At 37.9% G+C, this 24,004-nt stretch overlaps 1 protein-coding gene across 4 annotated transcripts in view; it reads left to right on the top strand.

The window, feature by feature from the left end:
* EGF (epidermal growth factor) overlaps positions 1–24,004 on the top strand; it is a 105,089-nt gene that overhangs the window by 40,764 nt on the left and 40,321 nt on the right. For all 4 annotated transcript variants that reach the window (XM_042984035.1, XM_007098254.3, XM_042984036.1 and 1 more), the window contains exons 6-15: positions 5,066–5,191; positions 6,502–6,624; positions 7,655–7,777; positions 8,664–8,789; positions 9,851–9,987; positions 12,665–12,813; positions 17,227–17,331; positions 18,821–19,044; positions 22,676–22,843; positions 23,752–23,904. In XM_042984035.1, the coding sequence (XP_042839969.1) occupies positions 5,066–5,191; positions 6,502–6,624; positions 7,655–7,777; positions 8,664–8,789; positions 9,851–9,987; positions 12,665–12,813; positions 17,227–17,331; positions 18,821–19,044; positions 22,676–22,843; positions 23,752–23,904 (1,434 nt within the window). The remainder of the gene's footprint in view (positions 1–5,065; positions 5,192–6,501; positions 6,625–7,654; positions 7,778–8,663; positions 8,790–9,850; positions 9,988–12,664; positions 12,814–17,226; positions 17,332–18,820; positions 19,045–22,675; positions 22,844–23,751; positions 23,905–24,004) is intronic.

The following is a 24,004-nucleotide window of genomic DNA, read 5'->3' as shown; positions in this document are numbered from 1 at the left end:
AAGCATGGGAGACAATCACCCACAATCCAGAGAGAGGGAGGAGAGAGAGAGAGAGGGAGGGAAGAACCATTGGGTCATTTGTGATTGTTATGTTTGGTGTCATGTACTACTCATATTGCAAGACATCACTCACTTATGAATTTAAAATTTATTAGAAATGTTTGTTTGTCTTGGGGAACACTCACAGAAAAAATTACTCACAGCCCAAGGTGTTTTACTGTATTTTTTAACTGTTCAGAGGCTGTTGATTTGTTTACGTTCTGATTCTTAGAGGAATTTAGGTGGATCAGGATACCAAGTAGCTGAATTCTGGCTAAGCGGTTTTTGTTTTTATTGTAATTGGGAATTCCAATAGCACAGAATGACCATTCTAGTATTTTCTTCCTTGTTATTGCTATTAACAAAGAAGAATAAATACACAGTTTGGAAAGTTTTTAAGGAAGTTGAAGAAGTCATTTACTCAGGGAACTCACTAATGAGTAAGACAATAAATAAATGAAGCAAAAATATAACTAGGTTCTTATAGAAAATATATTATAGGGGCACCTGGGTGGCTCAGTCGGTTAAGTGTTGACTTCGGCTTAAGGCCTGATCTTGTGATTTATGAGTTCAAGCCCCACATCCGGGTCTGTGCTGACAGTGGAGTCTGGAGCCTGCTTCAGATTCTGTGTCTCCCTCTCTCTCTGCTCCTCCCCTGCTCATGCTCTTTCTCTCTCTCTCAAAAATCAATAAACATTAAAAAAATTTAAAAAAGAAAATAAATTAGAAATAACATATAGGTTTCTATAAAAACCCATAGTTATATATACACACACATACAAGTGTACGTATATGCACAAATATATATATATATATATATATATATATATATATATATATATATATATATAAAGAAATGGGGTCTACAACCAGAAGGCTTGAGCTTGAGTCCCAGATTTACCCCTTATTACCCATATGTGATCCTAAAGACATTATTTCCTAATCTGTAAAATGAAAGATCATGTGTGCTCTGATTAGTCAAGGGCTTCTTTTGAAAATTAAATGTGAAGATGTAAATGCTTTATAAAATGTTATTCCAATTTTTTATTGTATATGCTAAATACTGGATGTGCTAATATTTAGTTATAAGGCTGGTTAAAGTGAATGGGTTCAAATGGAAGAGACTAGGAAGGCTCTGTTGATGAGGTGAGTCTTACACTGAATTTGAGGTAGGGAAAAGGTGACCAGTGAAACAAAGCAGGTTGGGGAATCCCATGTGCACCGTTTCAGAACGGGCCAGGGTAAAATTTACAGATTTACTCAGCGTTAGAAAAGCTCATGAGAGCCTGTGTGTTAGGCAGGCATTTATTGAAGGCGCAGTTGGTGGTGGACATTAACTCCGTGATTAGGAGCTTTAATGTGATCTCAGAGGTAATTAAGCTGCACTGCTGGGCTCTGGGAAGGGGTGTTATTTGAGGTCAGCCGCAGTGGTTTTCAGTGCTAGCTTTGGCCTAATTTGAAGCTGAAGAACAGGAGCAGATTAAGAAGATTAAACAAAAATATAGCCCTCAATCCTCTATGTTTTGCCACTTCCTAAAATGACCTTTTAAAGTGTTTGGTGCCTGAATTCAGGTCGTATCCTCAGCCTAACCGTTTAGAGGAAATAGTGATTGCTTTCCTGCCCATCTTCACCATTAAAGAGTGATATATATTTCTAAGGAGTACCATTAAAACCATCAGCAGCATGGTAGCATGGAAGGAGGCTTTGACTGGTATAGTCTGACTATCTGAGTTCTAACCTAAGGTTGACTGGAAATTCAAGGAAAAACTAAGTAAAGGAGTTAAGTCGCAGGTGACATGATCACCGCTTTGTTTGTGCATATATTCTGTATGTTTGAGGTATACCTGTGCTGTAAAAGGCACCATGCTAGATGCCGTTTGGACTATGAAATGTGAATGGGATGCATGCCTTATCCTCAGGAAGCTTATTGGTTAATGGAAAAAGGATGTACATACATAATTGTGATGGCAGTGGGATGGAAGGTGATGATAGTAAGAGCAGAGGTGAGCACAGGTGAGAGGTAGGAGAAGAGTACAAAAAAGAAATAAGTAATATTAGATCTAGATTAAGAACAGAGCATTTCCCGTACCCTGGATGCTAATTGTTTTTCTTCATTAGGCAGTTTGAATCCCTATTAACACATCATAAGCAGTAATTAAGGTTTGAGACTCTTTAGCAGTATAAACTTAGAGGAATTTACCACAAACATCTGGCTCTGTACAGAACCGTAAAAATTTCATTTTTAAAATATGTGATCTCAAAGCATATTTATTCCAACACTTTTATTTCATAGATTAAGGTTAACTAAGGTTAAAGAGTTAATGATTTGATGTAAAGGCAGAATCAAGACAGAACTCAGTTTTCCTAGTTCTTAATTAAGTACTTGCCTATCATGCTGGATTTGGAAAGGTTTTTATAAGGGATATTCATAGGAAGCATAATTCCTTGAGTTTTTTGTTACCAAGAAAACGGAAGCACTTTGGTGCCATTAAAAGGCCAACTCCGGGGACTGCCTCTCCACCTACTAGATAGGGTGCTGCTGGATTCATGAATCATTTAATAAAGCCAATCAGATCTTCAAATTAAAAAAAAAATGCCAAGTCAGACCTTTCTGTATTTTTGTTGTTGTTATTCTCTTGCAAAATTTATAAATTCAAAAATAAATATAAATTTTAAAAATACATTTAAAAAAAATTTGAAGTGGGTGCATTTGTCTCCTAATTTTAGTCATTTACTTTTAACATTTGGGTCATTTTATTTTTCATCTTGCTTAGTTACAATTTGAACATGTGAAGCATGTAGGAACCTGAAAGCAGTGTAATTATACATGTGTGATTAGTGTAAAAACCATAGACAAGAAACAAAATTTTGGGAATCAGTATCCAAGACACTATTCAACGTATATCTGAACTGATTCAGTAGGTAGGTAATATTGCAACAGTATTGAATAATTGGCAAGATTTATTTCATATTTAATTCTGTCATCATGTCCTAATAAGTTAAATTTTTTTAATGTTTTATTTATTTTTGAGAGAGAGAGAGACAGAGCGTGAGTAGGGGAGGGGCAGAGAGAGAGAGGGAGACACAGAATCTGAAGCAGGCTCCAGGCTCTGAGCTGTCAGCACAGAGCCCGGCTCGGAGCTTGAACCCATGAACCGCGAGACCTGAGCCAAAGTTGGATGCTTAACTGACTGAGTCATCCAGGTGTCCTGAATAAACAAGTTTAAAATCACCAAGGAAATAACACAGACTTGCTAAAAGGAGGTATTTATAACTGAGGTGAGGCTGGGAAGTTTCATTGGTACATTCAGTATTCAGTGTTTGAGGTATTCCTCAAAGTGTGTGTGAAGACTTACAGCAACAGAATCGGAATGATTCCTGAAATGCAGATTCCTGAGCCTTTCTCTTGATTTTTACAAAATCAGAATCCCTAAAGGGTGGCATGCCAGGTAGTCTCGACGCACACTAGAGACATTTTCAAGAGGGCAAGAATATGTTATGTTTTCACTGTGTCATGGTGTTATTGGTCAAAAAGAGTGTTTACTGACTTGAAATAGAAGGAAATTGGTACAGTCAGAGTAAGGAGACATCTTTATAAGTAGATAAACAGGGACCAGAGGAAGAGCCCTACACGGAGAAAGAATGGCCTCAGCTTCTTGCACTGCTGAGCTCAGGCTGTCACTGGTTTGTTCCCTGTGCCATTCACAGCAAAGCTGTGTTTTTAGCAGAGCTTCTGTTGGGTCCTTTTCATTATTCACAGGCTCTCACTGATCTCAACCCCTCCGTGACTTCTGATCCATGACCCTGGCCTTCTTCCCTTACTGTCACCTCTTGCCAGAGTTCTGGCTTCCATTTCTACTTGGATCCTGAAATCTGCCCTCAGACTCAAGCTTAACTCTGTATCTCCAAGAACATTTTACAAATTATCCTGTCGTTGTTAAAATTGGTAAAAGAGAAGAAGGAGCACAATTTGAGCAGGGATCCATGTGTTACTAGTTTGTCTCTTGACTCTGGCTCTGAAAATCGAAGGTGCTAAGTTGGCCATTTGTTGTTCCATATACTTGGCTAATTCAACCCAAACACCTACCTCACAAAGCAGATTCTGCTATTTACCCTGGGCTATTTTGTAAAACATGGAATACTGGCTGCAAAAAACTCAGAAATTTGGGGACAAGATATATGGCAGTGGTATATTTTAAGTCTGAAAGATGTTCTTTAAATAATGATCCTAAAAACTGAATATATAGATCAAACCTATAACTATTATATTTAAAAAAAGATGTTCTTAAGATTGAAGCTTTTTTGTTTCTTAAACAGGTATTTCATTTTCAGAATTTTTGTTTTATTATTATTCTTTTTTTATAAAAGTAAATCAGAATGAGTGAAATAAAAGGGATTAAGAGTACACTTATCTTGGGGTGCCTGGGTGGCTCAGTCAGTTGAGCCTCCAACTTCAGCTCAGGTCATGATCTTCCGGTTTGTGAATTGGAGCCCCATATATGTCTCTTTGCTGTCAGTGTGGAGCCTGCTTTGAATCCTCTCTCTCTCTCTCTCTCTCTCTCTCTCTCTCTCTCTCTCTGTCCCCACCTCTCAAAAATAAATAAACACTTAAAAAAGGAGTACAGTTATCTGGATGAGCACTGAGAAATGTATAGAATTGTATACGTATAAATATAAATGTATTTTATTATATATTATATATGTAGTAAGTAAAGCAGAAATGAAAAACTGAGAACTTGTGTTTAGTGTTTATAACCCAAGGAATGAAATCTCCAGCTAATTAGGATGTCTGATCCTGAGTGCTTTTGTAGGAATAATACAATTAGAGAAATAAATGGGTTGCCTCTCTGAATGCTTCAGAATCCAGACTAATACTGTTTGGCTCCAAAGCAGTGTCACCACCATGAAAGACAACACCCCTTCTTTTGTCACAGGGAGATTAGACTTCTAAGAACCACGAAGGGATCAAGCAGTGTCCCTTGTCAAAATACACCTCCACTCCAAATAAACCATCTTCTTTTTTAGGTCAGAAACTCTGCAAGCTGAGGAAAGGTAACTGCACAGGCAGCATGTGTGAGCAAGACTCTAAGTCCCATTTGTGCACGTGCGCGGAGGGGTATACTTTAAGCCCAGATGGAAAGCACTGTGAAGGTAACGTGTGGGGTAGCTACCTAAAACAAGTGTAGCCCGCCTGAGCTAGGGCTGTTCTCCAGTGGGTCATGGAGAGCCTTGAAGTGAAACCAACTTGAGGTTTCTCCCCTTCCCCCCCCAGAAACATAATTTTTTGTTGTTGTTGTTGAAGCCTTTGTAATAACTTTCAGATCTCCTTTATGTCTTGTGTTCCTAGATCAAATTCTCTCAGAGGCTACTCAGAGCTGGATATAAGGCAGGGATTCTCTGAGTGGACTCCATGGACCTCCATGGGTTTGATAGTGAGCAAAAATGTCAGTATTTTCAGATCTTTTTAAGATAGTAAGATTGTTTCATAACTATCATTAGATCCTCAAAGAGTAAATGAAGTCCGCACCTTATCCCATAAAGGTGTGACAGGATCTTGAGACACTGTGCACCAGGACTGGTTATCTAGGGCTCCTCCTGTTTTGAAGCTTCAGGCCCAATTCAGTAAACCCAGGAGAAGTACTGTATCCTCTCTCCTGGGAGCTCCAGTGAGTTACTAATGAAGAGCACTCAATGGCTACAGCACACATTCAGTAGAATTGGCTGGGGTGAGAAGTCAGGTAAACTTGACACCTAAGTATGGGTTAAGTATATGTCTCCTGTTGACCTGGGACTGGTGGGGGAGAGCCATAGCATAAAACAGTGGCCTGGAAGGTTGGGTTTCTGTCAGAATGAAGCTGCTGGGGAATGTTCCTACATTCAAGGCTCCTGTCAGCCTTGAGAAGGCTGAAGAGCAGAGCAAGGATGTCCTATTCTTATTAAGAACTTTCACGAGTCCCTGCCTTAAGTGGCTGCATCTTTTCATGGGAAATTGTACTACTTTTTCCTGAAGGCAATTCTAGTATGAAAGCACAGATGCATTTGAAAGTATAAACTGTGACAATAAAAATGGTTTCACAACAATTGAATTGACTTCTTTAATTCTTTGTGAGAGTAGCAGAAACAGTCTTTCCATGGTCAGTTACAGGAAATACAAGCGTGAGATATTCTACTTTGTGCTGACTTATTAGCAATATTACAATTTATTGAAAAAATAACCATCTGAGGCTGCCTGAGTGGCTCAGTCAGTTAAGCATCTGACTTCTGCTCAAGTTATGATCTCACAGTTTGTGGGTTCCAGCCCCCCATCAGGCTCTGTGCTGATGACTCAGAGCCTGGAGCCTGCTTTGGATTCTGTTTCTCCCTCTCTCTCTGCCCCTCCCCCGATCATGCTCTGTCTCTCTCTCAAAAAAGAATCAACATTAAAAAAAAATAACCATCTGATTACCGTTGTCGTTGTATAGATGTCAATGAATGTGCCTTTTGGAATCATGGCTGTACTCTTGGGTGTGAAAACATTCCTGGATCTTATTATTGCACATGCCCTGTAGGATTTATTCTGCTTCCTGATGGGAAACGGTGTCATCGTAAGTATTTATTGCATTATTTTCTTTCATTTTCAGTGATGTTTCTAAGGTGGCTATGAACTGGGTTGGTAGGCCTTGATCAGCAGTATGCATCGGAATTACCTTGATAAGTTATTATGTACATGAGTGACTGGACTCTACGCAGGCCTATTAAATCAAAATAAGGTTGGGAAGCAACTATATAAATTTCTCTCTCTATATATATTTATTTCTTTTTCCATATTTATTGTATATCTCTGAAGGGTAAGTATATAAAAAACATAATCATAATACATTATTACATCTACAATGCTAGCTGTAATTCTCTGCTATCATCTAATATCCAGTTAGTTTTTATGTATAATCACAATAGCATTGTTGTACCTGAGAATATTAGCAATAATTCCCTAAGAACCTCAAATGTCTAGACAGTGTTCAAATTTCTTACAGAGTTTTTTTCAAACAGTTGATTTGTTTGAATAACCATCCAGACAAGAGCTGTTAGTTTTCCAGATGAACTTGCAAATGATTTGGCTGAGTTCCATTTAAAAAAATTTGGAATAGGGGCACCTGAGTGACTCAGTTAAGCTTCTGACTTCAGCTCAGGTCAGGATCTCATGGTTCATGGGTTCGAACTCCGCTCTGTGCTGACGGGTCAGAGTCTGAAAACTGCTTTGGATTCTGTATCTCCCTCTCTCTCTCTGCCCCTCCCCTGCTCATGCTCTATCTCTGTCTTTCTCTCAAAAATAAAAACATTAAAAAAAAATATTTTGGAATATTGATGACTAATAACTTTGAAAATATTATTTGACATAAAAGAAACTTAGAGGAAGCTAGATTCACTTTCTAAAATGATAGATCTTTCTTTAATTTTTTTAGATTTGAAATTTTTCTTTATTTTTACAACTTCCTTACCAAAGTATTTCATAAATGTCTGGTTTTGATTTAACTTTCTCTTTTTAGCATAGCATTTTTTTATTATCAGCTGATTTTGCTAAATTTCTACAAATCTGGCTTAACACTAATCTTGACCTTATGCTTCATTGATTAGAATTAATTTCCTGTCCAAGCAATACATCTAAATGTAGCCATGACTGTGTTCTGACATCAGATGGTCCCATATGTTTCTGTCCTGAAGGCTCAGTGCTTGAGACAGATGGAAAAACATGCAGTGGTAAGTTTATTTACTTTTTGTTTGTTTGAAAACATTAATTTTCTTAGTGACACCTAAAAATTGATCTTATTGATAAAGGAGAATAGATTTTTCAACATTACACATAGAAAGATACTTATGCAACGAAGTACCATATAGGTTTATATCAGGTTTTGGTTTGTGTGTTTTTTTTGTTTTTAGACAGCATAGTGTAGTGGTTATGAGCAAGGGCTTTCAAGTTAGACAGCTATGCAGTAGCATTACATTACTAGCAGGCTTACTTTGGACTAGTTACTTGCTCCCCCCTTGTTCTCATTTTTCTCATCTGTAGAAGTTAATCATACATGCCTCCTGTATTTGTGGCCAGCATTGAACAAGACGATGGATGCAGAGTTCTTAGTCTATTCCTTGCAGCTAATAAATATCTTTCTACTTTGATCTTCATAGAGACTAAAGCATTACGGAGGGCTGGATGTAACTTAAAATTAGCATAAGAGTTATGTGTAGCTTTTTTTTTTAATAAAGCAAAAGAAATCAGGAGGCCAAAAATACATGGAGAAAAAATATATTACTCACCAGCAAGAGTTAGACTAGCTGTCAAACTCATCAAAAGATATTTCTTATTGCAGCCGCTGGCAGTGCTCTTGTTTTCAAGCTCAGTGACAGAACAGAGGACAAGGGCTGTTGGGATGTGAAGGGTTAACATTCAAGCTATCAGGTTATAGGAAAATGGAATGTAGTGACATTTTGTTCTTAGGGTCTGAAAAATAAACTTGTTTGCAGCAGTATAAATGATGATGGAGATAGATTTAAAAACTAATATATACTTGGCTTTTTCAATATTTTGATGAAAAATTGTTATATTTTTGAATGGCATAGCATCATCAGCAAGCGATTGTTTTTATAGGCTGTTCATCACCCGATAATGGTGGATGTAGCCAACTCTGCCTCCCTCTTAGCCCAGTATCCTGGGAATGTGGTTGCTTTCCTGGGTATGACCTACAACTGGACAAAAAAAGTTGTGCAGCATCAGGTTAGTGCTGTGGATGTTTGAACGTGTGTCTCTGCAAAAAGATTATGTGAAAACATTTTATTTAGAAAGATGGAAAGTTAAATCGCTTTTGGCTTCTGAGTAGAAAGTCTGAGTTTTTATTTTTGGAAATGGAACACAAAATCACATTGTAAATATAAATAGGAATCACATAAATAATAATCATTTTGAGGAATATCTCTAAGTCAGTTAGCACTCAGCAAATATTTACCATAACATCAAGCATGGGATGCCAGTATATGTGAAAGTCATGACCGGAATAATCTTTAGAGATGTTTAATAAATATTTGTTGATTGATTTGATTTTCATCTCTGCAGTGAATGTAGCTATCATAAGACTTTGACAAATTCTGTCCTTTTTATGTCAAGATTTAATATGTAGTTGTATGCTTGAACAATTTTTTCATCTTCTGACATTGTATCTCTTGTGTCCCTCAGCAGCTTTAGAAATCCTAGGTTTATACGAAATTAATGTCATCTCTCCCAAAGTTCATTATGCCTGTGATCTGGGATCACATAATGATGAGCTTACAGAGTTTTGCCTTAGACCTCAATACTCTTAGCTTCTCAGGGCCTTAGTGAATATAGTGTAATCTGAGCTCTGAAAATTATCAGGGGTCTTGTTATTAACTCAAATAATCATGCCTCCTTTTCAGAAGTGCCCAGGCCAGCTAAGTGTATTTATTTGGACATGAATTTATTTGGACATGAATCTGCTAATATTAATATGTTTCCATATGTGTGAATCAAGGAGATTATGGCACTAAGACTTGCGTCTTCTAGTTCTGGTGTTCACTATTTGATGCTGGCTCTTTTGACAAGTAATTTGCACTTTAAAAGCTGGCACCTAGACAGAGGGGAATCTGGTAAAATGTTGCCTCATACAAGAAATCGTCTTGCCTGTCTTAACCTACACCACACTGGTGGGAAATTACGAAGACGAGAACTGCAGAAAGCGGGTACAATGAAAAGGAAGAGTCAGAAGTGTTTTCTGGGTTCCAAGGCATATTTTAAACAGAGCCATACTTCAATCTGGTTAACAGGACCACAGCCATTTTTGCTGTTTGCCAATTCTCAAGATATTCGACATGTGCGTTTTGATGGAACAGATTATGGATCCCTGCTCAGCCAGCAAATGGGAATGGTTTTTGCCCTTGATCACGACCCTGTGGAAAATAAGGTATGGTTTTGTCGCCTGAACAGATGTGGCTGTGCTTTAAGGACAGAGTAGAGGATTTTATCCTAACAGATGACCTGAGCTACTTGAAAATCCTCTGCTAAGCTCAGAATGATTAGGCACAGAGAAATGTAGGAACATCGTTTGGCAAATTTTAAGGGTGTTCCTGTTCTCATAACACTGCCTTGGTCCTTATTGTGATTCAGCCATTTTATTGGGAATGATTGGGCAGAATCTTAAATTTAGTTTCATCTTTGGAGGTGAGGATGGGAGGTTAGCAGAGTGCCATACACATAGGAAGACTGCCATAAATAGGTTTTTAGTTATTTACTGATAGGGGAAGGAGTGGGTGGGGGTGGGACATTGCAAGTATGGGTTAGTAATCTGCATTTAATATAAGTTCTTAAAGATGGAATTCAATGACCTCTTAATCATGGCAATCAGAAAAACAGATTTTATGACTCACGTGGGAATGACAGTCTTACAACATTGTTTATATAATAATCAATTTTACATGAAGTTTTAAAAATTTCTGTATTATCACCTGAATCAACTGACCATTTGATCTTTAATTTCTGGTCATATTTGTGCTAGGTTACAGTGTGCTTGAAATGATATGTTACACTGTCTTGTGGAGGTTAATCGCCCAATACTTATAAATTTACATAGCGCTTAATTAATCATTTAATTATTACGAGACAGTGCATTAATTCCTAGAATTTTAAACTTTGTATTTTTGTTTCTTCCTGATTTGAAGGAAGCAGTCTGGTAAATGGTCAAAAGAGGCAGAGGGAAGCAAATCAACTCTTTGTTTAATTGCTATGGATTGATAGCCAAATATAACTATATTTGCAAATAGAAGTTTTGTACTTAAACACTAGCGAAAAATCCTTCTCTCTTTTCCTTGAACTGAATTTAGATAATTCCATGGAAGAATTATATTAACAGAAAGAAATAATTAATAGAAACAATCAGTTCAAGATTCATTTATTACCAAACTAGTTTTTTTTCCTACACAGTCAGCGTTCTTTATAAGGTGAATAAAGAGACCTAGAATGAACTTGCAGTCATGTGGCTAGTTTTCATTTCTCTGGTCCAGTTCTCATTTTCTTGCTTTTTAAACCGTGGTCCTTGGGCCAGCAGTATCAATGTCACCTAGAGCGTGTTAGAAGTGCAGATTCCCAGGCTCCACCCTGACTCCTGAATCAGAATCTGTATTTTAACAAGATTTCCGGGTGATTCATGTGCGCATTTGAGTTTGAGGAGAAGAGCTCTAGCTTAGTGTTGTTTAATATGAGAAGTACCCATTTTTGTGTTATGGAATAGAACCTTTTCTATTTTATCTAATGATAGCTCATTAGATAATGAATGTTTATGAACATTCTCATCATTGATTACAGGTTTATGTGCATATATGTACTCACAGCTAAAATTCCACACATGCTATCATTAAATTGTCATCTGACTCATGGTTAATACTCTCACAAAATTCTGGTATCTGTTTGCTAGTCTGCATAGTAGACTGAAAAAGAGCTTTGCACCTGCAAGGTATGTTCTGTTAAACAAGGTGGATTAATTAAAATGAAATTAAATGTGGTTAGAGATGAAAGAAACTTTGGCAAATATCTAGTATAACTTTGTTATTTTTACAGTTGAGAAAATTGAGGTGAAATGACTTGGGCAGCACAATTAAATAAATAAGGGCCAAACCAGGAAAGGAACCTGTGTTTCCTGACTTGTAGTGAAATGCAGTGCAGTGGACTGAGCAGTAGAAGACACAGCCCAGCTTGTAGCTGCCACTAAACTGCTTGCTCATCACTGTTCACTTTCAGGCTATAGAAGCCATTAGAGTTCAAGTATAATGGCTTTGTTATTAACCAATGATCAAAGATTAATAAACTACCAAGTAGCAATAGAAATATGTGTCAAGCACAGGTCTAAGGAGATATATATATATATATCACATATAGACTCTTGGTTTCCTCACTGATTAAGTGGGGATAATGATACCAAATGCATTCACTGATATATATATCTATATATATATCTGTGATATATATATAGATATCTGTGATATATATATCTGTGATATATATGTATCTGTGATATATATATATCTGTGATATATATATATCTGTGATATATATATGTGATATATATATATCTGTGATATATATATGTGATATATATATATATCTGTGATATATATATGTGATATATATATCTGTGATATATATATATATATATCTGTGATATATATATATATATATATCTGTGATATATATATATATATCTGTGATATATATATCAGTGAATGCATTGAATATATATATATAATTGAGTATATATATAATTGAGTATATATATAATTGAATATATATGTATAATTGAATATATATATATAATTGAATATATATATATATATATATATATATATATATATATATGTCAGTGAATGCATTTGGTATCATTATCCCCATTTAACCAATGAGGAAACCAAGAGTCTAAGACATCTGGGAAGCAACAGAGGTGGAATTCAGTTGCTGGTGTGTCTATCTCCAAAGTCAAGCTCTTAATGATTACACTGTATGATCTGAAGGTTACCAACTCCATTTGTATATATTCCAAATTAATTTTTTAAAAGCAAATCAGAGAGAAATGCCTGTGTTCTTTTTTGTAGATATATTTTGCCCATACAGCCCTGAAGTGGATAGAGAGAGCTAATATGGATGGTTCTCAGCGAGAAAGGCTTATTGAGGAAGCAGTGGATGTGCCAGAAGGTCTTGCCATAGACTGGATTGACCGCAAATTCTACTGGACAGACAGAGGGTATGCTTCCACCTTCAGTTTTAAGCCATGTGGGATGGGAGTGATGGAATAGATAATACCGCGGACCTCATCCTCCACTTTGTACTCAAGAAATTGTTGCTGGGCACTTGGCTGGGACTGGAGGAAAGATGCTCCTAATGCTGTCCATATTCCCTCCACTCCCCCACACCAACAAGCAGGATGTTCCTCCTTTCATCAAGATTGGATCTGTATCCAAGGGAGAATTGTGTGGACCAAGGAAGTAGCATGTGTTTTCACACTTCAGGCTGTGGTAATCAGAGAAATGCAAAGCCTGTCTGAATGCAATCAACAAGCATCCTTTGAGCACCTGCTATGGATAAAGCCCTGTCCTTGGTATTGTGGGAAATGCAAAGGAGCGTGAAGAGCTGTCCATCTTTGTGGTCAGCTTACAATTTAGCCAGGGAGCTAAGGCACACGTACACAGGCAAAACCAGTACAAATGCTTGGTCTACTTATCAGTACAAGAGATGTATAAATAAGGCCATACATAAATAAATGCCAAATGAGGGTTGTACACATCCAGAGCGAGTGATGGAAGGGGCTTCGGGGATTGACTAGCCAAACCCCCTCATTTTATAGACTAGAATCCACACGCTGGCTCCTTGTTAATAAGCATGAAGGAGGGAGCAGAGCTTTACGTGGGAGTTGTGAGGAGAGTCCTCATGAGATTGGAGAGATGGTCTACTTTCCCTTATGTGGGAAAGAACAGGACTAGAGAGAAATTGTGATATTTCTGCCCTCTGGGCACACTGCTCTTGGGGCTGCAGGAAGGGCAGCTGCATTTGGTGTGTGTGTGGCCTGTGTGAGCCTCCCAGAATGGTGTGGGGTGGGGGGAGGAGGGTGAAGGATGGGGGAGAGGGATGGGTGAAGGGGCTGTTCCTCTTACGTGTGCTCATGAGAGCCCAGTCCTTGCTTCTGAGATAGGTAGCTAACCAGAGAGTACAGGCAGCTGTCACAGGACGGTTTTGGAAATGCTCTGTGCTCTAGGATGTTTTCTCAGAGTAACTTAAAGTAATGAAATGTAATGGTAGACAACCTGAACATCTGGTACCTACACAACTGTGTTAAAGCAAAAGAAGATAGAATTAATTAGGATATCACCTCTATGAAATCAGTGGTCCCAACACAGAACTCCTTCCAAGTTCCAGGGAACAGGTTTATATGCTTGGGGGTAGGTTTTCTATGTTCCAGAAAATCTTCTTTGGTCTAGATAATCCATGGGAAACAAATGGTGTTCTAAAAATTAGCCACATGTATGGTGTGCTGTACAGTTATCAATAATATGGTACTTTTATATCCAGGGCAAGTATATTTTCATTCATTCATTCATTCGCTTAAACGTTTCTTTCTTTATTTTTTGGATATTTATTTATTGAATCACTAAAGTGCATCAGACACTGTGCTAGGAGCTTTATATCGATGACACTATTGAAAAAGTAAGTTTTCTTGTCCCCAATTTAAAGATTAAAACATTGAGAATTAAAGAGGTAAAATAACTTTCCCGATGGCAAGCAGCCAGCAAGAAGTAGATCTGGAATTTCAGTTGTGGTAATGATAAAAATCATAATAACAGCCTCCTCTGTGTTGAACCTACTTGAAAGGACGTTTTAAAATGTCAGCTCTGCATAATAACAGAGCTTGTACACGGCTGTTCTCAGAAGGGTAAGCGTTGATCAGGACAGCAGATGTCAGGCGCTCTTGGCCTCTCTGAGCATGCCGGGTCTCCTCATATTTCCCACATGTGCATGGCACCTTTAATTTTAACAGTGTTTGATTAATAGCCCCGTGGTACCTACAACAAGGCAATGCCTTCAGGAGATCGTCACACACCTCCCTGTCCTGGAGAATCCAGACCTCAAATTTCCTAGTTCATTGAGTTCTGTAATAACAAGCCCTTCTAAGTCCTCTTCCCTCTAACGGCAGCTGTTACAAGAAAACCTTTAATTTGTCTGGAAATGAGAGGTTTATAGTTTGAAAACCTTGATATTAGCTAGAAATTGGATTCAAATAACTGAGATTCCAAGTTCATGATATTAGATTATATGGGAACTTTTAACCAATTAAAAGAACCAGAGTGGATGCTTACAGTTTATATTGGCTTAGGAAAAGACAGATTCAAATTATCATCTAAACATAGGCAGGAAGCTAATTGATCATTCCACTGGTAATGCTATTATTTAGCATTAAGGAATCCTAATTCTTGAAGTCAAATGCCCAGTAAAAAATGCATCAGGAAGGTAAAAATAACATGTTTGCTCTTTCTTCTGAGATAAAAAAAAAACAAAAAAAAACTACCATGAGGTATAAATCGCTCTTCCACGGTTCTGGATGGACAATCCTGTCAGGAAATAGGGTGGGTTTTGGAGGATCCCAGTGGCATTGAGACCCATTAGATAATGGATAAAAAGAGAGAGATGCTCCACTAGATAAAGGGTCATGCTCGAACTCCTTTGCACCCAAATGTCCGTGCTTGTCTTTACTTTCTCATTACCAACACCAGAGTTAGAGATTTGCTTTCTGGCTGAATCAAATAGAAGTACATTATTGGGCGAACCCCTTAGGGAGCTTTGAAAGTAAATTGCAGGAGACCTGCCTAAGACAGATCCAGGGTCAGGAGCTTATGTCCGTCTTGATTCTCATCATTTCACTCCTGCTCAAAACAGTAAGAATTTAGAGATGATGTACCAGTGAGATCAGAACTGACAGTTTTATCTCCCCTGGTCACAAGGAAGTGGCCTCAGAATTCCTTCCCTCCCACCAAGGGACAGGCTCAGTGACAGTTGTGATTGAGTGAATTTGACACATTGAGTTCAAAAATACCTTCCACCCAGCAGTACCTTTCTGACAATCACTTCATCTGGGAATAGAATTATCTTTTAAAAGTGGCCCTGGAGTACACATCAGATTATCAGGGTCTTGAGTTGGTAGTTTGCAAAGTGTACTTGACCAGCACATGCCCTGAGCCAGTTTTAGCTCTGCCTCTCTCCTTCACATAACCTGCAAGGGGGAATATATGAAGCCCCTTCCCAACCGAGTGGCTAGAAAGTGCGCTCAAATAAACCACACAGAGATCTCCTTCATGTTTAGCAGAACAAGGAAGAGAAAATAGTTCTTCCCTGTGTTTCTGGGTAGGCCTGTTTCATGCAGACATTGTCCACAAGAACAAGAGCTAGGCCTTTCCAGATGTTTGTTGAATGAATTAAAGATAATTATACTTTTCTAGTTTGCAGTAGGGAAAAGGCTGAGCAGACAGCATGTGGTGGGGAAGGGTGGTTCTTCTTGTCCCCTCTGCCTGTGGTCCTGCCTGCTCCTGGATGCTGCTGGGAAGCCCAGGTTAGTACACAGGGTGAAAGTGTGCTGCAATAAGGTGTCTGCCCTGAGTCTGGCGACTGCATTCTTTACATTCTCTGTACTATAATTCTCTTTCCCTCTCCTGCTGAACTCTAAGCTCTATGCGAACAAACAAACAAGGTTTTGTTTACTATTGTCTCCAATGCTTAGGCCAATCCCTGACACACAGTAAGTGCTCAGTATTTATTTGACAATAAAGGTTTGTTTAAAAAATAAATGGAAAAATGAGGAGACAAGGATTTTTCTCCCCTGCCAGATTCCAAAGGGTTATTATTTTTTTTAATGTAAAGAATACCACATAATATTTCAGTACTCCCATTTGTCTTAGAATCATATGGAAGAAAATTAAGTCAACATTACTCTCTCCATGCTGTCCTTGTGCTGGCTGTCTCTGTGGCCCTTTGAGGCCTACTCTCTTTCCTGTGATCTGTGACCTGTCCTCTGGCTTTCATTGGGTTCAGCAGGAGCTGGGAGGCTGTGAAGAAAAGGGGTTGGTGGTATTTACACCCCTGGCTTTGTCCCTGCCAGCCTCCTGACACAGTCCCTCTTACCTTATCCTTTCACCGTGTATTTTAATTGCGTGGGATAAATAATGGGATGCTATTTAAAAGACTGTGTAAGAAAAGTAGAATTCATGGGTGTATGTCCTGACCTGTGTGTGTGTGTGTGTGTGTGTGTGTGTGTGTGTGCATGCACATGTGATGGAGGTAGTTTAGAATGCCTATTTTTGCATTTCAGTAAGTAACAGAGAAAAGGAGTATTTTTATTTAAAAAGTAAAGTTGATGTAGGGGTGCTTGAGTGGCTCAGTTGGTTAAGCGTCCGACTCTTGATTTTGGCTCAGGTTGTGATCATGTGGTTTGTGGATTTGAGCCCCTGTGTCGGGCTCTGCACTGACAATGTGGAGCCGCTTCTGATTCTCTCTCTCCTTCTCTCTCTGCCCCTTCCCCACTCACGCTCACTTTCTCCCAAAATAAACAAACAAACTTAAAAAAAAAAGTAAAGTGGATGTAACAAGTTCCTTTTTATCACATACATTTTAGGAAATCTCTCATTGAAGGGAGTGATTTAAATGGAAAGCATCGTGAAATAATCATCAAGGAGGAGGTCTCTCAGCCACGAGGAATTGCTGTCCATCCAATGGCCAAGTAAGCATTTGTAAAAACAAGACACTTTCCCATAGAAGTCATAAGACAGTTCATGTTTGATATACTAGTGTCCAAAATTTGTCTTAAGACCTCAGGTGTTCAGTGGAATCAGAAATCAAGAAAATCCATGAAATTTGTTCAAATTTTTAGAAATGATATAGTTAGCATGACTTCCTCATCCTTTTAATGTCTTTTGACTTTCTATTCTTACATACAAACTTCATTATTCAGATAACCTTCATTTTTTTTTTTTAACATTTATTTATTTTTGAGACAGAGAGAGAGAGCATGAACAGGGGAGGGTCAGAGAAAGAGGGAGACACAGAATCTGAAACAGGCTCCAGGCTCTGAGCTGTCAGCACAGAGCCCGACGTGGGACTCGAACCCACGGACTGTGAGATCATGACCTGAGCCGAAGTCAGACGCTTAACCGACTGAGCCACCCAGGCGCCCCAAGATCACCTTCATTTTAAACAAATTTAATTTTTTTTTAAAAAAGGAGTGGGCTGTAATTCATTACTCAATTAGACACAAGCCCATTTAAGTACTTTCTTTAAAAATCTACATTATTGATTTCCCAAGTGAAGGATAGTATTTAGATTGCATGGCTTATGAATTCTATTTAGAAAAATTATAACATGAGTTCAAATGATAGGTTATTCCTAGATTTAGACATGTGGAAATAGAAATTCTGAAAGATTAGAAGACTATATTGTTAATTGTGAATTAGCAACATATTGGTGACAGATGTTGGTTTAGGTTTAGAGAATTAAGGAGAATAATGGATTCCTTCCTACTTGTTAAAACAGAAGGATTAAAGACTAACCCTATTTTGTTTCTAATGAAAGTTTTACAATGGTCTACGGGAAACAATATACTGGCAATAATTGATAATTGATTTGGAGCCAGCCATATGATTAAAAAAGTGGGACTATAACCATCTCCAAACTAACCAGTATAAAAGGCAATGAACCATATGACAAAAAGTGTGCCTCAGCATCTGATTTATGGAAGTTAAAACTGACCAAGTTAACTGAGTACATTGTATAAAATTAGGTAACAGATAAATATGCTATTCCCTTTATGTTGTAATTTAACATATATAGTTTTATATATGCATGGCAGAGGGACAGGCTAACAAGGTTTTATTTATTGCCTTTTGCAGCATGAAACACTAATTTAAGAATATGCTCTTGAACACACTTTCAATTAGTAATATAGTAAAATTTTTCAAACTAATAATTTCTTCTTTATCCAATGACCTAAACCTTAATTCAGCATTTCCTGTCCAAGATGCTCTACATGGAAAGATAATTTTTGCTATTGAGAATTATTTGTCTAATGTTCACTGCTATACTCTCTATGTTCCTTAGTGTACCACTTCAGCTTATTCTATTTAAAGTGATTTACATTGACATTTTCAGTGATGAAAGAATGAAAGATTTTTTTTCATGCAAATTTTATTTGTTGTATGCTTTCTTGATTAAAGGCGATTATTCTGGACTGATATGGGGATTAATCCACGAATTGAAAGTTCTTCCCTTCAAGGCATTGGCCGACGGGTTATAGCTAGTTCTGATCTGGTCTGGCCCAGTGGAATAACGATTGATTACTTAACTGACAAATTGTATTGGTGTGATGCCAAGCAGTCTGTGATCGAAATGGCCAATCTGGATGGTTCAAAACGCCAAAGACTTGCCCAGAACGATGTAGGTGAGGTTTTGGGATGGGTGATTTCTTAATCTTGTCCTGAGTGTTAACGAGTGTTGATGAGTGTTAATGAGTGTGAAATACAAAATGGGTTTGGGGTGCCTGGGTGGCTCAGTCCGTTGAGTGTCTGACTCTTGATTTTGGCTCAGGCCGTGATCCCAGGGTCGTGAGATGGAGCCCTGCGTTGGGCTCCAATCTAAGTGGAGCCTGCTTAAGATTCTCTTTCTCCTTCTTCTTCTCTCCCCTGCTTTCTCTCTCTCTCTCTCAAATAAAAACAAACAAACCCCACAAAATATGTTTACACACACACTCACCCCTAGGTGTCCTCCTCCTTCAGCCATATGATAAAAAAGGCATGGAGACAGACTGACAGACTTCTTGGGAGATTCCTGAGCTACAAAGATTACCTTCATATTGGAATACTGGATAAAACGTAGTGGCGTATAATCATTTCCCTTTGCCAAGATTTCCCCAAATCAGAAGGAAAATATTAAAAATTTTAAGATCTCTTAAGAATAAGAACTTGGTTTGTTGTCATTTCTTATGTTTTAGACAATGTCATTTGTACAACTGTGATAGTATCACCTTTAGAGACTAATGAATAAACATTTATATGCAAAGGATAATAAATATAGTTTCCAGATTTTGCATGGAGTGTTGTATATATTCATAAATATATTTAAAATGCTGTAGTCTATGCTAAATGTTGAAAGAGAAATACTGAATGTACCAGGAGCCATTGCATGTTCTTAAGCAGCAAGTGTATATGATAAGACTGGTACCTCAGCATAACCACTTAAGGAACAGTATTAGGGTTGGATTGAAATCCGAGGGAAGGAAATTGGTCAGGAGGCTACAGCAGTTGTCCGGTCAAGAGCTGATGAAAGCCTCGGATAGAACATTGCCATGTCAAAGTGGAGTGGAGGACTAGAGTATTTAAAAAATCATTGTGAATGAAAACCTGAGAGGATTTGGTAACAGACTGAATATTAAAATGAGAGCCAGGGAGATACTGAATATGCTTTGGAGATTTGGAAACTGGTCGGTTGAGAAGATGCAAAAATATGGTCTCTTTTATGAAGAATCTAACTAATAATCTGTATAAGGTATTGTTTTGTCCATTCTTTTTGATTTAGAGGAAATGAATTTCTAGATTTGTATTATACAGTAAACAGATCATAAGTATAGTTGAACATTTTATATACTTACAAGATTCATTAAAAATTCAAGGTACACTTTACAATAAGTTAAAAACTTATGTATGACCATAAACTATCCATGCACTTAACAGATATTTATTGAATCATTTGATGGAAGTGGACATATGGTAGAGAGTAAAACGAATATGGTTCCTGTGAAGTCATAGAGTCTAGTTGGGGGGGGGCGTATATTATTTAAAAAATACATCACCCAAATAAATGGGAAATTATAGCTTTGCTATATGAAAGTATAAAGGAATTTGAAAATTCCTATCCAGAATGTAAAGATACCATATGCTAAACCAAACGCATAACAGATACTTTGTGAATGATTTCTATTGCTGCTGTAATCTAATGACTATACAACTTCTTATTAAAAGCTATTATCAAATATTTGATATGAAAAATATCTAAATGACCATTTCCATCATTACAGTGCCATCTACTGGTATATAAGTGGTAACTTCTCAGCTGCTTAGCTCAGTATATTTAATGTAAAGATTGAAGGAATTCGTTCTGAATTTAACATTCAACTGTGGCTCTTCTATTAAAAAAATAAGGAAGGGGAGTCTGGGTGGCTCAGTCGGTTGAGCATCCAACTCTTGAATTCAGCTCTGGTGGTGATCTCACAGTTTCATAAGTTCAAGCCCCACGTTGGGCTCTGTGCTGACAGTGGAGCCTTCTTGAGTTCTCCCTCTTTCTCTACCCCTCCCCTGCACATACTCTCTCTCAAAATAAATAAATAAACTTTTTTAAAAAATAAAGAGGACTATGTCTAGTGTGAGGTATTTGTTCAAAAAAACCATAGCTAATTCTCATCAACTATACTTCAATATTAAAATTAAGAAAAGTAATTTTTTTCAAAAAGATTAAGAAAACATAGCTAATTCTGACACATGCTACATGTATGAACCCTGGGGACATTATGGTGAGTGAAATAAGCCAGTCACAAAAGACAAATACTGTATGATTGTATCTATTTGAGGTCTCTAGAATAGTCACATTCATAGAAGGAGAAAGTAGAATGGTGTTTTGCCAGGGACTAAGGAGAGTGGGAAATGGGAAGTTGTTGTTTAATGGATATAGAGTTTCAGTTTTGCAAGATAAAAAAGTTCTGGAAATCGGCTGCACAGCAAAGTGAATGTACGTAACACTACTGAAATGTGCACTTAGGTTAAGATGATATATTTTATGTTAGATGTTTTTTACCATAACAAAGAAACCTTATAGCTATATAAAAGAATTTCCTTGATGGACTTCTAGCTTTAATTGGGGACGAAGAACTAGAAACTAAAATACATCTTAAAGACCCTGGTCAATAATGATGGATGGAGACTCATGGTCACCAGGACAAGTCATTTGAGTCTGCTGCCAGAAGAGGGAGACATTTATTCTAATACATTACATCCATTGCTTATTTGCAAAAATAAAACAAAACAAAAACAAAAACAAACAAACAAACAAAAATTGTCCCAGAAAATGTGACTGGACATGATTAAAGCTTCCCAATTTGGGGCTCCCTAGCTTAGCCTCTAACCACTTGAGATAGTGTATTACAACGTTTCTTTGCTTACTATAAATACTTGAATATCTTATCAGTTCTAGGAGCATGGCGAGGTGGTTTAATTGAGGTGGGGTCAGGGAACCCACTTAGGGGTTGATAGGAGCCATGAAAATGGAGGTAGTAGATAATAAATGACTTTTAAAAACTTTGGCTAAGAAGGGAAAGAAAAAGACAAAAAGATGCTAGAGGGGCCAAGGAGATGAGGATATTAATCGGCTAAGGGAAGGAAGCTAGTAGAGTGAAGAGAGTAAAGATGTAAAAGAAAGAGATAATTGACAGACAAATTTCAAGAGAAGGCAGAAAGAAAGAGACTAAGAGCACACGTCATTGGACTAATATGGCATAACAAGAGATATAGGAAAGGAGGTAAGGGTCCAATGCAGCAAAATGTGTTGATGGAAATGGGAATTTAAGGAGACAGCTATTCAATTACCTCAAATTGTTAAAGATCGTTGAAACAACCTATGACTTTAGTACTTATTATTGCCATTCAAAAGACAAGGAACCTAATGCAAAGAGAGGTAAAAATCACTTTCTGAAGCTTAGTCTGTACTGTCAGAATCACCAAACATGGAAACATTCCCATCCTGGTCTTCTTCTTGATATTCTGTCAATCAACCCACATTCTCCCACTCCCCATATGGTACGCAACAGTGCTAGGACTTCCTAGCGCTGGGCTTGCATTGTAAGATGATGTTTGCTCATCATGTGGGTTCTTCTTGATGCAGGTGTAGTAGTGGTGTGTATCTTGCTTAGCAGCTATATTAAAGGAATGATTTGGTGTAGGAGTTGTGTATGTTGTAAGCCTTGTCCTTTTAAAAATAATCATGGCAGAGACAAGATGTATGTAATGGATTTAAACTGCTTCCAGGTCACCCTTTTGCTATAGCTGTGTTTGAGGATCACGTGTGGTTCTCTGATTGGACTATGCCATCGGTAATAAGGGTGAACAAGAGGACTGGCAAAAATAGGGTACGTCTCCGAGGCAGCATGCTGAAGCCTTCATCACTGGTTATAGTTCATCCATTGGCAAAACCAGGTACACTGGACATGTTACACAGTCTTTCTTTGGCTGGAATCTGCAACTATTTTAATTGTTTGATGGGAGAAGAGGAGGGGGATTCTCACTAATTTGGGTAGATGTTAAGATTTTGTAAGATGTGGAAGCACCTGGGTTGCTCAGTTTGTTGAGTGTCTGACTTTAGCTCAGGTCATGCTTTCACAGTTTGTGGGTTTGAGCCCTGCATCAGGCTCACTGCTGTCAGCTCAGAGCCTGGAGCCTGCTTCGGGTTTCATGTCTGCCTCTCTCTCTGCCCCTCTCCTGTTTGTGCTCTTTCTCTCTCTCTCTCTCTCAAAAAAAAAAAAAAAAAAAAAAAGATTCCGTAAGACGTGGATTGGGTTTAAACTAAGACAATCTGGTACTGAATTTGGGCTTTATCTCTCCAGTCTCATCTTTACCTCTCCTGGCCAGCTTTTATTAAATGTTCCTTTTCAAGGATGCTTGGGTTAAAGGCACTGAAAGGGAGGTCAGGGTTTGGGGGTGCAATTTAGACACCTGCAATGGAAGCTTCTATCTATACTGGGGCCTTTCCCCACCCCGTGAGAGTGCCAGTGAGTGAGCATTATCCAGTGTCCTATGTAACTTCCTTCTGAATTGCCCTTTGTCAGTTTGACTAGATTATGAGTCAGGAAATAAGGATCACATCTGCCTAAAGAGCTTCTTGAACAAAAGCACTGGCTATACCCAATAAATACTCATAAGGTAATAACATTCTGAGCTTATCTTAGAACTGGCTCCTTTAGGAGCTCTTCTGAAATAGCTCTTGATATAGGCTCCATTTAGATACACTAAGTTTCTCTCCCCAAAAGCTGTACAATGTGATTTGTATCAATGGCACTCTTTTCATCTCCAAGCCCATCTGTGAATGTGCCTCTTTTCCCCACAAGGATCAGATCCCTGCTTACACCAAAATGGAGGCTGTGAACATATTTGCAAAGAGAGGTTTGGATCTGCTCAGTGTTTGTGTCGTGAAGGTTTTGTGAAAGCCCCAGATGGGAAAATGTGTCTGGCTCTCAATGGCCATCAGATACCACCAGCAGGTAAGATGATAAATATGTGGCTAAATTATTTTACTTTGGCTCAGGAATATAATTCTACATCAATCATATGCTTTTGCTGATTTTTAGTATTTTATATTAT

Source organism: Panthera tigris, chromosome B1, assembly GCF_018350195.1.
Source record: "Panthera tigris isolate Pti1 chromosome B1, P.tigris_Pti1_mat1.1, whole genome shotgun sequence".
NCBI classification, from domain to species: Eukaryota; Metazoa; Chordata; class Mammalia; order Carnivora; family Felidae; genus Panthera; species Panthera tigris.
This window is presented reverse-complemented; position numbering and strand designations above follow the sequence as displayed.